Source organism: Chrysemys picta, chromosome 12, assembly GCF_011386835.1.
Source record: "Chrysemys picta bellii isolate R12L10 chromosome 12, ASM1138683v2, whole genome shotgun sequence".
Lineage (NCBI taxonomy): Eukaryota > Metazoa > Chordata > Testudines > Emydidae > Chrysemys > Chrysemys picta.
Genome location: NC_088802.1, coordinates 45,449,341 through 45,463,179, shown reverse-complemented (window position 1 = coordinate 45,463,179; position 13,839 = coordinate 45,449,341). Strand labels below are relative to the sequence as shown.

At 37.9% G+C, this 13,839-nt stretch overlaps 1 protein-coding gene across 28 annotated transcripts in view; it reads left to right on the top strand.

Moving 5' to 3' along the window:
- The window catches only part of MBTD1 (mbt domain containing 1), a 56,829-nt gene extending 46,001 nt beyond the window's left edge, over positions 1–10,828 (top strand). For 14 of the 28 annotated variants that reach the window (XM_065562838.1, XM_042841049.2, XM_065562836.1 and 11 more), the window contains 2 exons: positions 139–330; positions 6,416–10,828. In XM_065562838.1, coding sequence (XP_065418910.1) covers positions 139–330; positions 6,416–6,534 — 311 coding nt within the window. In that variant the 3' untranslated portion in view covers positions 6,535–10,828. The remainder of the gene's footprint in view (positions 1–138; positions 331–6,415) is intronic. The other 14 variants (XM_065562848.1, XM_065562846.1, XM_065562843.1 and 11 more) reach the window with 1 other exon arrangement.
- Positions 10,829–13,839: the final 3,011 nt, after the last annotated feature.

Genomic DNA, 13,839 nt, shown 5'->3' with positions numbered 1-13,839 from the left:
AACTTTGCAATTTCACATCAAGGTCCTTATTTTTCAGACTCCAAAGCTGAATACAAGGCAGACATTTCTCAGTGACCAGTCTGAGTTACCTAATTCACTTTGACCCAAGCGTTTACTTTAGTTTGACTTGATGTTTAGAGAGGAAGATGCCAGTTGGGAAGAAGCCTGTCAGTTTGTCGAGCCTACCCATGACGGGTGGGGTGCGGAGGAGCTTCTCTGGTGATGAAGAGTTGACTCCTCCTCCATATCGAACCCTTCCAGCACAGACAGCCCCGGAGGCCTCCCAGCCTCCCAGGACTAGCCAAGAGTTCAGTCCCAGCCTCAAAACAGGTAATGAGCACCATCAAAGTCTCTCGGTTACTGCAGAGGGAAATGCTGAACAGGGTGGGGGACAAAGCATGGTCTGGCATGAAATATGCTGCCTCGTTTACTTGTTTCTGTCTGTAAAGTAAGAGGAATAGTCACTTCCACTGGTCCATATCAGTCCACTTCACTGACTTCATCATAAGGGAGCAATGGTTCCCAGGGCAAATATATTCCTATATATTCCTAAGCCTCTAGGTCACTGAGGCTTACGTACACTGTGATTTAACTACCATACTGCACTTCGGCAGATTTTTTTTAAAGTGTGCAGATACTTTCAATTAACGTATTGAATTGTAATATGTAACACAACATCGTTGTTAGAACACTGCGCATTATTCCTTAAAGCCTTGAGCACAGTATGTAACTAGAAAGAGATTTGTGATTGCATACAGCCCGTGCATAAGAGAACAGCTGTTTGGAAAAAGAGGTCTTTTGAATTTAAGCATAATTGAGTCTCTTGTATTCAGTGTTCTACAGACCACAGTTGGGTATGATAAGAAATAAATTTGAAAGGATTTACCCTTTGAAAACAAACCTGTTTTTTCTGCCCCTCCCATGCTTGCTCCAAAACCAAAAGACTGGTTTTATTTGAATATTGACAAAATGAAGTTTATCCATCTTAATCAGTGAATAGGGGAAACCCTTTAAGAATTCATTTATTAATAATATTGGTCTAGCAGATTAAAACATCTGTGTCTTATGTAAGTCTTGTGGTTTGTATAAGGTAATCCTTGATTAAAGAAGTTAGAAATGCAAAAAGCTCTATGAGATCCTCATGACTGTCTCCCTTCAAATGTAGGATAATCAGATGTATCAGATACTCAAAATATCCTTCACACTTGTTAGAGTATAGTTATGCTATCTATCAACAGTTAGTGGTAATGTTCTTCAAGCACCCTAGATGAGACGCTGTGGATACCATAATGTGGCTTTGGATGCTGATCCAAGATCGTGTTCTGACTGGCAGCTTTCTCCCTGGATTGTTGTGGCCACTGCTACGTTCGGGGTTTGATTGTACAAGGAACTGAACCCTCTCAGCCCCTGGTGACTTTAATTAGCAGTTCTCAAGATTAGGCCCTCATTTTCCAAACAGTGTATTGCTGACTGATGTCCAGTCTGCTCTGAATATTCATTTTCTATCAGAAAAGCTACATCGGGTTCATTAAATAACCTCATTGCCCTCTCATCCAACATCTGTATTGCTATAGAATTCAATAGTACTTCATCTTGCTTCTTTAAGAATTGCTTTTGCTCTCTGACACAGTCATGCTGCTTTTCTTTTACTTTCATCTGTATTTTGAAACTTTAAGAATTGTATGTGAAATGACTTCTCAGCATTGAAATGTAGCCTTCAGACAGCTCTGTGTTGAGAAAGACATGACCTCTGGGCAGTCAAGGAAAGAAGTCGCTTTTCAAAACCAATCCCATTTTCTTTATTGACATGTGTTATCCCCTAAAGTCAGGGTCTTGTTTCTTCTGATGTTTCCTGGTGGGGCAGGTTACTGACATCACATCCCTGGTACACGGGAGATCAGTTTGGGGCTTCCTGGGGTAGCAAGGTACTGAGAGCACTGAGCTCATGAGGAGAGGGAGCACCTTGTGTGTCTTTCCTTCTGCTCAGAACCTTCCATCAGCTGGATGTTCAGCCAAGTGGCTTCATGATTTAAAGCACTATAGCTAAGTATTTATCTCTCTGCTTATCGTTCAAGTGTTGTACTATATATGTATAGCTTGAACCCACGGTGTTGATAAATTTTTCTTCGGGAGATTTGTTAGCAGGGAAAAATAGTGTTGTTTAAATATTTAACTGTTGGGATCTTAGTGCTAATTGAATAGGTCTAGGACAAAATGTGAAGCCTGCTAACTCACCAGGTGTACTTGAAATATTGGGCAAAGCTACAAGCCTTATTTAAATACTGGGGAAGATGGGAACTTGACCAAAGCATTTCAAATTGTAGGAAAGCAATTTGAACCTCTGTATATTAGCGTTTTCCTAGAGTAAATAGCACAGCATATCTCTGTTAGCTGTTTGTTGTTGCTTATTATGTAAAGATACTATGCCTTAGGTGTGCGTGGTCCCCTACAGACTAATAAAAGAAAAGGTCCCTGTTGTACATTAGATGTGACATAGAGACAGGCAAAAATAATCAAGGTTTTGGGGGCAGGGTAGGGAGGGAAGAGGTTTCCATGATGCAAGGTAGTGAGGTTGCTTGATTTTGTAGGTTTACATCATGCTCTGCTGCGTTTTTAGCGATTTTAAAATATTTTAATGTTTTAAATTTTATTTTTATTTAGCACAGGAGTGTGTATCAACATGGAAGATGATATAGGACCATAATAAAAGAATAATCAAATGTCTTGTAAGTTTGTAGCAGGATTAAAAATAGCAACAGGTTTTGGGATTTATTTTCAGATTTCACCGCATCAAATTTTTGCATTTGAAAAGACATTGGTGTTGTTAACTTGGTATTCAGTAACTAAAACTTTTTAATGCTTCTCTCATTCATTTGGTCATCAGATAGCCATCAGTTTTTGTATATTAATCAACCTTTTAATGTGGGTACTGCACCTTTAATGAAAACTTTGCCATATTTTCTTTTCAGTGTTCCTGCTTTTCATATATGCTCATATATTGATAAGTATCACTTTTCTTACTCAATCAGATTGGGAGGTTAATTGCAACCTATTTGGTACTGCTATCCATAATATCATTCTTCTTTGTGTTTCAGATCACTTTTTTTTTTAAATAGGAAGATAGAAGATTAAAAAAGTATCCTGGGTCTTAAAAATTAATTGCAAATATGCTGCAAACCCTCTATTGTAAACCATTTTTCCTGCCTGTCACTTACATGAAAGAAAATGAATTATGTGGCATCTGTGATCTGAAGATAGTACATGTTTTTTAATCATGCTTAATTCTGCTTAGCAAAAATTAAAGCATGAAATTAAACAGTGAAATTATAGGTTTGTGTTTTGCAGTTAGTAACGAAAATAATGTAACTTGGTTCCGAATGCTGTACATACACATCTGTAGTAAAAGAAGCTTTTAAATTCAACCATCTGTTGTTTTGGAAGATGAAGGAGAAACAATACCCATCTTAATGTTCACAAGATAAGCTGTTCTCCTTGGATGCAAACTGTGAATGATAACTTAAAATGCTGGTTTTAATTGAAGTCTGCATTTCTCAGCCTGTTCCTGAAGGCAACCATCTTGCTAAAGAGTGATAGAATTGATTATGTCAGTATCATAGGAGCTGAGCATGAGAGAAAGTGGATTACTGTTCTTCTTCTAAACTGCTTTAACAGCCAAAACTCTCTTGCTATATATACATTAAGGAACAAATTCTGTTTTTGGAGATGTCCGTTCCATTAAAGTCCATTGGAGACTTATGCATGTATCCCAGGGCAGAATTTGACTCTTCACAATTTATTTAAAAAATAAGACCCCCCAATCTTGCGATCGGACCCACTAATATCCAAGGGTCTGTGCTAGTGGATCTAATTGTAGGACCAAAGCCTTAATGTTAGACAACCTGTTTGTGTAGGATGCCTTATCAGCCTTTCATCCTGAGTAAGCAGAATTTTCCAGACTGCAAGCTCTTTGGGATAGGGTCTGTCACTTACTATATATTTGTATAGCACCTCGGATGATGGAGCTCCAATCTGGTTGGCTTCTGATTGCTACTACAGTAGTAAATAACAATAATAAACACAAATACTCACTTTGTACCTGTACTTGTCCTTCAGATTGCTTTACTTCATTGCCGTGAAATGTGCTGGTCCGCTGAAAAGTTAAAGGAAAAATGCTCAGTGACATTTTCCCCTCTTGTAAAATGAGCTGAACTAGAGAAATCCATAGCCACCCAGTTTCTGAGAACCTTTGTAATATTACCAGCCAATAGAGATTTTAGCTTTGAGTGATGTTTAAAAACAGTTCTCTTTTTATAAGCAGAAAATTTATAGGGGGAAATAAAGCACATCAGCCTGAACATCAAAAACCCAGAGAGCCCTATGTAAGTATTACTTACTCATCTGCACTTTCCCAGTTAAGCTGAATTACTGTCCCAAATAAGCAGCGTATAACTGACTGATACAGTCTATTCTCTAAACCAGTCAAAGTGCACCAGTTTTATAAACGCACAGCAGGCCACTCTCACTCTTGAAGCCCAGCACCCATCTGAGAAAATAGTGAGATTTCAATCTGAAGAAGAGCTCTGTGAAAGCTTGTCCCTCTCATCAGCATAAGTTGGTCCAATAAAAAATATCACATCACCCTCCTTGTCTCTCTAATATCCCGGGACCGACACAGCTACACCGACATTGCATACAGATTTCAATCTGTCACTTTGCCAGAAATAATCATAGTAGTGACACGCTTGAAATAGCATCTGTTTTTCTTGGTTGGACAAAACTTGCCACATTTGCTCATCAAAATACAATGTGGAATTCCAGCTTCTTAATTCAATTACTAGTCTTGTATGTGGAAGCAGCATTGCAACAAGATGAAGCTTAATTTACCATTTCTTAAAATGACCCTCCTTATTGTATCAACTGTTCTTTACGCTACGATGGTTGCTGTAGGCAGATGGCTCAGAAGGGCAGACTTTAAAGAAAAATTAAAAAAAAAAAATCTTCTCTTGGAACTTAGATTATTTTGCTATGCAACGTGGATATTTGTATTTTAATAAATCACTTTAATTTTTGCACATCTTACTGGTTGACCCTTTTGTGTCTACACTGCAGAAAAGGAAAGGGGAAGCGGGGGGACACCCACAGCATCAAGTCTCAGAGCCCAGATCTACAGACTTAGACTTATGGGGTTTGCTCTATGACACTATAAATAATAGTGTAGAAGTTCCTGCTCGGGCTCTAAGACTCATCCCCTTCACCTGGTGTCAGAGCCCGAGTGGGAAAATCTGCACTGCTATTTTTAGTGCTGTAGCACAAGACTGAGTCTGTCGACCCAGGCTCTGAGACTTGCTACAATGGGTTTGTTTGTTTTTTGCAGTGTAGACCTATCCATAGATGGATTTTTACCATAATTTCCAAGTTACTTTGTTTTCAATCATTGTCCAGCATTTGTTCTTCTAAACAGTGGGTAATCGGTTTTCAGTTTGTCATTTAGCTTAACCAGAAATATTAATATGGGGTCACTGAGGCTAAAATTAAGCCTCAGGGGCATTTGTTAAAGCGAAGTTATTCTATCATTTGAAGTGATTTTAAGGGTGTAACTTAAAGTGCAGTTATTGTCAGAAAAGTCAAAGCATCTGCTTCCTGTGAGGGTGTCTGAGTCCCAAGAGAAGAAGGCTGGTCAAAGAACTAGACCTGAAATCTGGGTTCTACTCTAGCTCTACCACATGCTTCCAACGTGATCTTGGGCATACTTGCCCTCTCTCTCTGTCTGTCTTCCCATCTGTGAAATGGGTTTAATATCTGCCTGCTTCACCAGGGAGCTCATGATTCATTGATGAGAAAGATGCCTTTAGGGTTTTGACTGGAAGGGGCTATAGTAATGTGTATTAGTGATTAATATATCTGCCCACTTCACTATTAGAACTGTGGAGACAACCCAGCTGTAGAGGTGTGAACCGAATTTATTCTGCCTCACGTAGCTTGTCAGCTAAGTTCTGACTATGCAGCCTGGAGATAATGTGAAAGGTACATCTTGGGTTAGGTTGGTGGTTCTTTCCCCCGACTGTGATCTCAAGTTAAATTTATAGGGCTGGGAGTAAATGAAAATCCTCTTTTGATACAAGCTGGATCTAGACTTACTGAGAAGCAATCAGTGTGGAACACGGGCCCAGTTTTTACATTTTACAGTCCTTTTTTCTATTATAACTGCACTTTAAATCCACAAGTCTAAAGCTTTTTTATTTACTGTATATATTGTTTCTTGAAAATAATTTCTCTAAACTTTAGCCTTTTTAATGCCCAGTTTAAAATTATTAATGGGAAGAAAAATAACATTAGGTTTTAATTAAATTGAAGGGAAATCTTAACAATTATTTTGAATTATTTATGGGTCTTTAACTTTATCTTTTATTTTTAGTGACTTCACTGCAGCTGAAAGAGGAGTTGCTAGATGGAGAGGAGTATAACTTTCTTCAAGGAGCATCTGATCAGGAAAGCAATGGGTCTGCCAGCTACTACATCAAACAAGAACCATAAGGCAGCTCAAAAATGTGAGGGGCAGGGTGGTGATAGTAGAGAAAAGAGCCTTTCTCCAAGACTGACTGACTGATTGTGTTCCCATTTCGATGGTACAGTTGCAGAGCTGTACTTGGGGCACTTTGCTAACTGTAGATGAAACTTCAGTTGAAAAATTTTTGGAGGGGCGGGGAAACTATTTTAGTGAAAAAATTTTACAGTTTATTAAACAAAAAATGACATTTTTGTGTTGTATTTGAAGCTTTTGAAAGAATTTTGTAATATTTTCAAATTCAGATTTATTGTGCATTCTTAAACTGAAATTCTAATTTTTTGGTAAAATTAAAGTTTAATTAGCAGGATTGCAGGAAACTGTTTGAGGAGGATATAGTTGCAAATACAAATGAACTGTCATTACAAATGAACCTTGTTGGTACAAGTTGGGAGATTTGGGATTTTTGTGAGCTGTATGAGTCACACCTCTGGTTTTTCATTGTGAAAATACTGAACTGAAGTCCTGACTTTGGGGCATAAAAACATATACATGATTTAAGGGGACCAGCCCTGCCAAGCCTTACTTGTGTGAGTAGCCCAATTTCAATGGGGGTGCTTTCATGAGGTGTGATATTAACTTTTCAAGATGGTTACTCATTTAGGGCCTGATTCAACGCCCATTGACTTCAGTGGGTCTTGGATTGGGCCCTTAATCTTGGGATGCTCAAGTAAATGTTTACAGAGCCCTGTGTTAAACTGGAACTTCAGCAGATTCTCTTGTGGAAAATTACATGAAAACTAAGTGTTTAAACTAGAAATTCAGGACCTTTTCCTGTTTTATGTTTGGATGGAAAACATGTTTGGGGGAGGAGGGAATCTGAGGACCTTTTCTCCAGTTTTATTCCCCAGAAAAATCTAGACTCCTGCTTTCCATCTCTTCAAATACTTGTGTATGTTGGTATCCTCAAGAGATGTACCAGATGAACTAGAAAAATACTTACTATGAAGGCAAAAATTTACTCTCAGTTCTGCAGAGGTTCTAATATTCTGCTCTCCAAGAATATAACAATGGAATTGGGATCTGAAAAAAATATTTTTCTTTTTAGTAAATTGGACTCATTTGGTTCTAGAAGACTGGAATCCTTCCAGTCTCACTTTAATCATCCCATTATTTTTGACTCTTTAAGTGAACAGATATTTTTAGACCTATTCTCAGGAGATTATAGTGACTAACATCAACATATGAGGATTTTTAATAAGCGCTGAATAATTTAATCCCCTCTCCCATTTTTAAATCCATGTGGATTTTGGCAGGTGGCCTAATTCTTGGTGTTGATTAGCAGCCTGATTTTTTTTCCACCCTGCAGAGTTGTGACTGGAAGAACGGGCATCGAGAGCTTTAGCTTTTACCAGTAAGGTTCATTAACTAAACTCTCAGGAATAAACTGCATAATGTTCTATAAGTGCTTCTGGGTCTTTGCAGGTCCCCTTCAGAGCAGTACAATGATCATCTGACTCTTGACCCAAACAATAGGGCTTAGAAGAAATTAATCAAAATTATTAACGTGTATGGTCCTTCAGCCTAAGAAATGCTTTAACGATATCAGCCCACAGAGCCCAGGATACCATTGTTTGGTATATTATTGTTTGAACTTAAAAAAAAAAAAATGCATAGAAAGTTGAAAACCAGCAATTTGATTATTTTCTAAAATATTGCTCTAACTTCGGGTACAAGCATTGTTAATATGCACAGGTTTACCTCATTCTATGCAAGAGAGGATAATGATGTAAAGTTTTGTAGTTACTATTGAAAGTAAAACTTGTCCTGTATAGTGTAGGAATGTATGGAAACCTTTTCTCCTCTCCCCCAGTCATATTTTTGTAATATTGACCCTTTTTTGACAACTGTTTTCTCATATCAACAAAAGCTGATTATCAGGTCTAAAATATCAGTGAGTTCATGTGAAAGATATTTTAGCTCTAAAATACCCATATTAAAAGGACTCTGTCAAGGTTGACCAGTTTCAAATTTACTCCCTTCACCCCCTGGTCCCTCCAATTCATTTACTTTATTTAAAACGCAAAATTAAAAATAAAAATAAAAATCAGAGCCTTCCAAAACAAGGGCTGCAGTGTAGTTTTACAATCCCGGTTCTTGGTCAGAGGGATGTAAAGGCAAGTCGAGGATTTTGGATGACATATGCTTGAAACAAAGGCATTTTGGTGAGCCTCGGTCACACCAAGTACTGTCTCTGTCACCTATCAAAAAGTCAGATTCTGCTGGTACTTCCTCATGTTGGTTAGTATTTGAATGCATTGATTTCACTGGAATTAGTCGCACGTAATATAAAGAACTACTCAATGTGAGCAAGGCTGGCAGAATTAGGCCCACAGAGCACAAGGGATGCATGAGATGCATCTGCTTTCATAAAGCCGCTACTTCCATAGAATAACACTTAAGCCACATCTATACTTCTGGCTAAATTTGCACTGCTGTAATTGATGCAGCAGTGTCGATTTAGCGGGTCTGGTGAAGACAAGCTAAGTTGATGGCAGAGTGCTCTCCCATCAGACGTCTGTACACCACCTCCCCGAGAGGTGGAAGGTAAGTCGACGGGAGAGTGTTTCCCATCAACGTAGCACGGTGTAGACACCACTGTAAATTGACCTAAATTAGCATAACTTAGATCGATTTACAGTGTTAGTGTAGACTAGCCCTAGTGGCACAAGTAGCCCAGTTGACTTCAGGAGAACCACTGTTGTATGACTAAGGGTTAATGTGAAAAGGAGTTGTGGAATTGGGCCCATAGTTAGCAAGTCAAATCGTGAGGGCAAAAAATCCAGATTCCTGGGCTTATGTTGGTTGCCCAGCTTCAGAACTTGGATTATCTAAACTATTATAACCCTGATTAGGGCTAGATTTTAAGAGGAATCTTTGCATTTTTTGTATAGTAAAATGCACTTGTAGGAGGAGGGATGTCTCACATTTGGGGGTCTGTCACCTTTATAATATTCCTTGAAAATGGTTATTTAAAAACTAAACATGGCTATCTGCAAGCTGAATTCCACCCTCAGATATACATGCTGACTTTGGTGGGAATTTCATGTGTATTTGAGGCTGAAATTTCAGTCTGGTTTCTGAATCCAAAGAATACCTACCTGTCCAGTACAGTGAAACCTGTCCTAAGCAAAGCATGTAAGGAATCACCTAAAATCACATGCTTGGGAGAGGTTTGTTTATGTAAAAGTTGAGCAAAATTGTATTAGATTCATACTTGGAGTGGTCTTTAAAGTGGTCTCTTAAAACAGTGGGGTTACCTGTTGGCAGTGGTGTCTTTAGTACAGGCTTCACTGAATATGTACAAATATTAACTAATAACATGGTTCAAAGAATTTTCTTCCTTCATTCTACTGTGAACCATGTTACTTGGCTAAAGTAATCAGAGCCCACATTTTGCATTACACAGTGAGCTGCAGGGGTTTTGTGTGTGTGTGGCACAGCTGTTAGAGGTCTTAAATCCCTATTGACGTCTAAAGTTTGGGATCAAACGGTCATTTCAATATTTGGCATAGCAAGTTTTTATAACCAAGGGGTAGTGCAAATAACTAAACTTACCTTGTAACTGTCCCCTTCTTTTATGGCTCAGAATTTTACTGCTGACCTTGATTTTATGTTTTAAATGCAACTTCTTAACCTTTTCCTTGCTGTGTATAAGGAAAGCTAAAGCAGTTATCAATTTCTTGTTTTACGGATACTAACACGGGTTTCAGTGTTTGTTTGTTTTTATTATTGTTGTTTTTATGTGATGTGAATACCCTCTCCCACCAATATTTGTACTATGGTGCTAATATATATTTGGTAACAATTCTTTATTGGGAAGGGATTAAAAAACTGTGATTAAACTGAATTTTTCTTCCTTTTAATTTTCATATTTAAAAAAAAAGTCACAGCCATTTATACAACAAAAAGCATCAGCTTTTGCCCTTGGGAAAATATATTGGGGTGGGAATCAAGATAAATGAATAGGGTTTTTACATCATTTCTGTATGTATTTGATATATAGATCAATATCTGTACAAATTTAATCTTTTATTTTCTTGGTAATTTGTGTGGTCAATGAGAGAGTGTTTAAAACTTTCTCATGAAATGTATATAACTAAGTGAAAAATGCTTTTGGAGAAATTAATGTTACTTTCATTTTTACCAGATTGCAGATTTTCAGCATGGATGTGAAAAGCATTAAAATTATAACTTTGTGTACAAGATGAAAATAATTCACTAAATTTGCCTTTTTTACACAAAATAAAAATGTTAAACTAAGACCATGTCGATGGTAGATTGATTTTTTTTTTTTTAATTCAGGTATATATTCAAATACGTTGTAGTGTCTTTATTTGGCCCATTACAAATAACAGAACTGAAATATAGAAATCAGTTAATTAAATCTGTTTTTAAATCTACTCGGGAAATACTTTAATTTTTAAGTTACACTTCAGTTATTTTTGAAAAGTTCGCTTTTCAATGGGAATGAAAATTTATCCCTTTTCCTTTTAGATGTCATATACACAGTGCAGGTTTCATTGCTGGAACTGGAGGGGGGGGGAGAGGAAAGGATTTTATCTTTGAGGGGAAAGCTTTTTAAAGCTGCCACAAGTCATATCCCAGACCTTTCACAATTCTACATTATTGAGCAGTCCTTGCCACAGTCTTGTCTAAACTGCCAGCACAATTGACCTTAGTGCAGTGTGACTTGCACCCAGTGCTGCTTAGCTATGTTGTAGGGTTAGGGCAGGGGTAGGCAACCTATGGCACGTGTGCAGAAGGCGGCACACGAGTGGATTTTCAGTGGCAATCACACTGTCCGGGTCCTGGCCACCGGTCCGGGGGCTCTGCATTTTAATTTAATTTTAAATGAAGTTTCTTAAACATTTTTAAAACTTTATTTACTTTACATACAACAATAGGTTAGTTATATATATTATAGACTTATAGAAAGACCTTCTAAAAACGTTAAAATATTACTGGCCACGTGAAACCTTAAATTAGAGTGAATCAATGAAGACTTGGCACACCACTTCTGAAAGGTTGCCGACCCTGGGTTAGGGTGACCAGATGTCCTGTTTTTAAAGGGACAGTCCCGTTTTGGGGACTTTTTCTTATATAAGTGCCTATTAGCCCCCACCCCTTTTGTCCTGTTTTTTCACAGTTGCTATCTGGTCACCCTAAGTGGGGAACATCTGCATTTGCAGTGGTATGTATAATACAGACACTGCATCACCAACTAGTACAGGAACAAATTGCAGTGTAGACAGCGAGTAATGGCTTAAGTGCTAATATGTGGAATGTATTTGTTTCTACAGAACTGTTTACCAAAAAAATTCCAGCTTTCACTGGAGGAAAAAAGCTGTTTGTATCCTCGCAGTTGTGAAGATAAACTGGTAAAGGAGAAGGAAACACAAACTAGTGCAGCATTGTCTTCCAGGCTATGCAGGCACCCTAAAACCACTGGCAATGTAACCTGTCCCAAGCAGCTAGAGAGCGATTTCCTCTAAAAGCGACACGTGGTAGTCCACTAGTACATGAAACTGAAAATATGGGGACAGTCTAAAAAACTGAATTCAATATAAAAGTAAACCAGTTATTATATTGACTGGATTATTCATATTAAATTCAACCAGACCTCACTTATTTAATTTGTGGTAGAAAATTGAGAATTTTTGCTAGAGTACCACTAAATGTAGGTATGTAGTTGTAGAATACATGGGACATTGGCTGTCACATCAAATTATGTTGTGTGTAATGTTTGAGCCCAGTTCAGTTTACAAATATCTCTTGTACAATCAATTACTGAGCTAAATAGTCAAGTGCCTTAACCACTTGGTTTAAGTGATTTAGGGTAGTTGGCTAATACACCATGTTGGCCATCATTACTGAGCATGCCATAAGGCTTTATCATAGCATAAGAACATGGCAAGTTTATTCAATTTCATACTACTCTTTTATAACTGTAGCCTAAAGGAGACAGCATGGTCCTATAAACAGGAGCACTGGAGTGGCAGTTGAGAGACTTGGGTCTTATGCTGTCATGTCTGAGGTCAGTTACCCCTGTGGTTCACTATCTATAAAATGGGAATACTTATTTTGCTTAAAGTGCAGTGACATCTACAGCTAGAAGCAATATATGAAAGGTTCATATTATAGTGGATAAACCTGTTCCTTTGAACATTTGTCTCATAGGTATGATCACCACTGTAGAAATACTGTTCAATCCATAGACACTCCAAGCAAACTTTCTCTCACCTACCCTACACCTGACATGTTAGTTTTGGAGCTTTTCAAATCAGTGTCTTATATGTAACTTGCCAGCACTGTGATGCAATGGCTCAGCTTTTCAGTGCAGAGGTTTCATATCTTGGGCATTCTGAGAAGTGTACCTGATCCTGTCTACTGGTACCGTTCATTAAGATCTTTCATTTAGCTCATGCTAAGCTCCTCAGTAGTTTTTCCCCATCACTACATTACACGCACATGCAATGTATGGGTCAAGAGATTCAATCCTATTTTCTGGTTATTTGCTGCAAAAAGGTGTATACTACTAGTTTCAAAAAATCACTTACTATCAGAAGTCCACTCTAGTCTGATTACTAAAGGGGATGTAAAGTGAAAATGTAGGAGGTGGTAGAGGATCAGTTTATGAACTGAATTATTTGCTAGTCTTCAGAGGTCTAATTTCAAATATTGGTTTAAAGCACTTACGAAGTGATAGTCCTATAATGTAGAGTATAGACCATAATAATGCTACTGTTTAAGCAGAGACTGACTCAAACAGGGCAGAAGTGTGAGGAAATAGAAGAAAATTCCCTAAAGGGACTCTGCATTTAAAAAAAAAAAAAAATACAGATTCTGCTTTTAATGATTTTTCTGACTGGTGAGTCAACTTGTGTAAAGCTAGTGAGCAAGGACATGTGCTTTTCTTTAAGCACCAGTAGATACCATGAGGGAGAAGTAATGTGCTTCCTTCACCCTCTGCTTTCACTGTAGCCAATAAGCTGCAAAAGCTGTGGCGTAAGGGGCAGTCTGAAGGAAGTCTCAGCTGCCCATATAAATTTGCTTTCTCCTCACAACGTAACAGATACCAGTTTTCAGCACTGTAACAGGCACATGAATAGTTATTCACAGATTTGATTTCATTTTGAACATGTTTTCAGGGTAGTTTCCTCTGAGTGTGGATTTCATTTTGTCCCAAGCATAGTTGTATACTTCTCTACAAATGACCAGTTCTACTCCATGCATACTTAAGTATGCTTTCTAGTGAATACAGACTACACAAA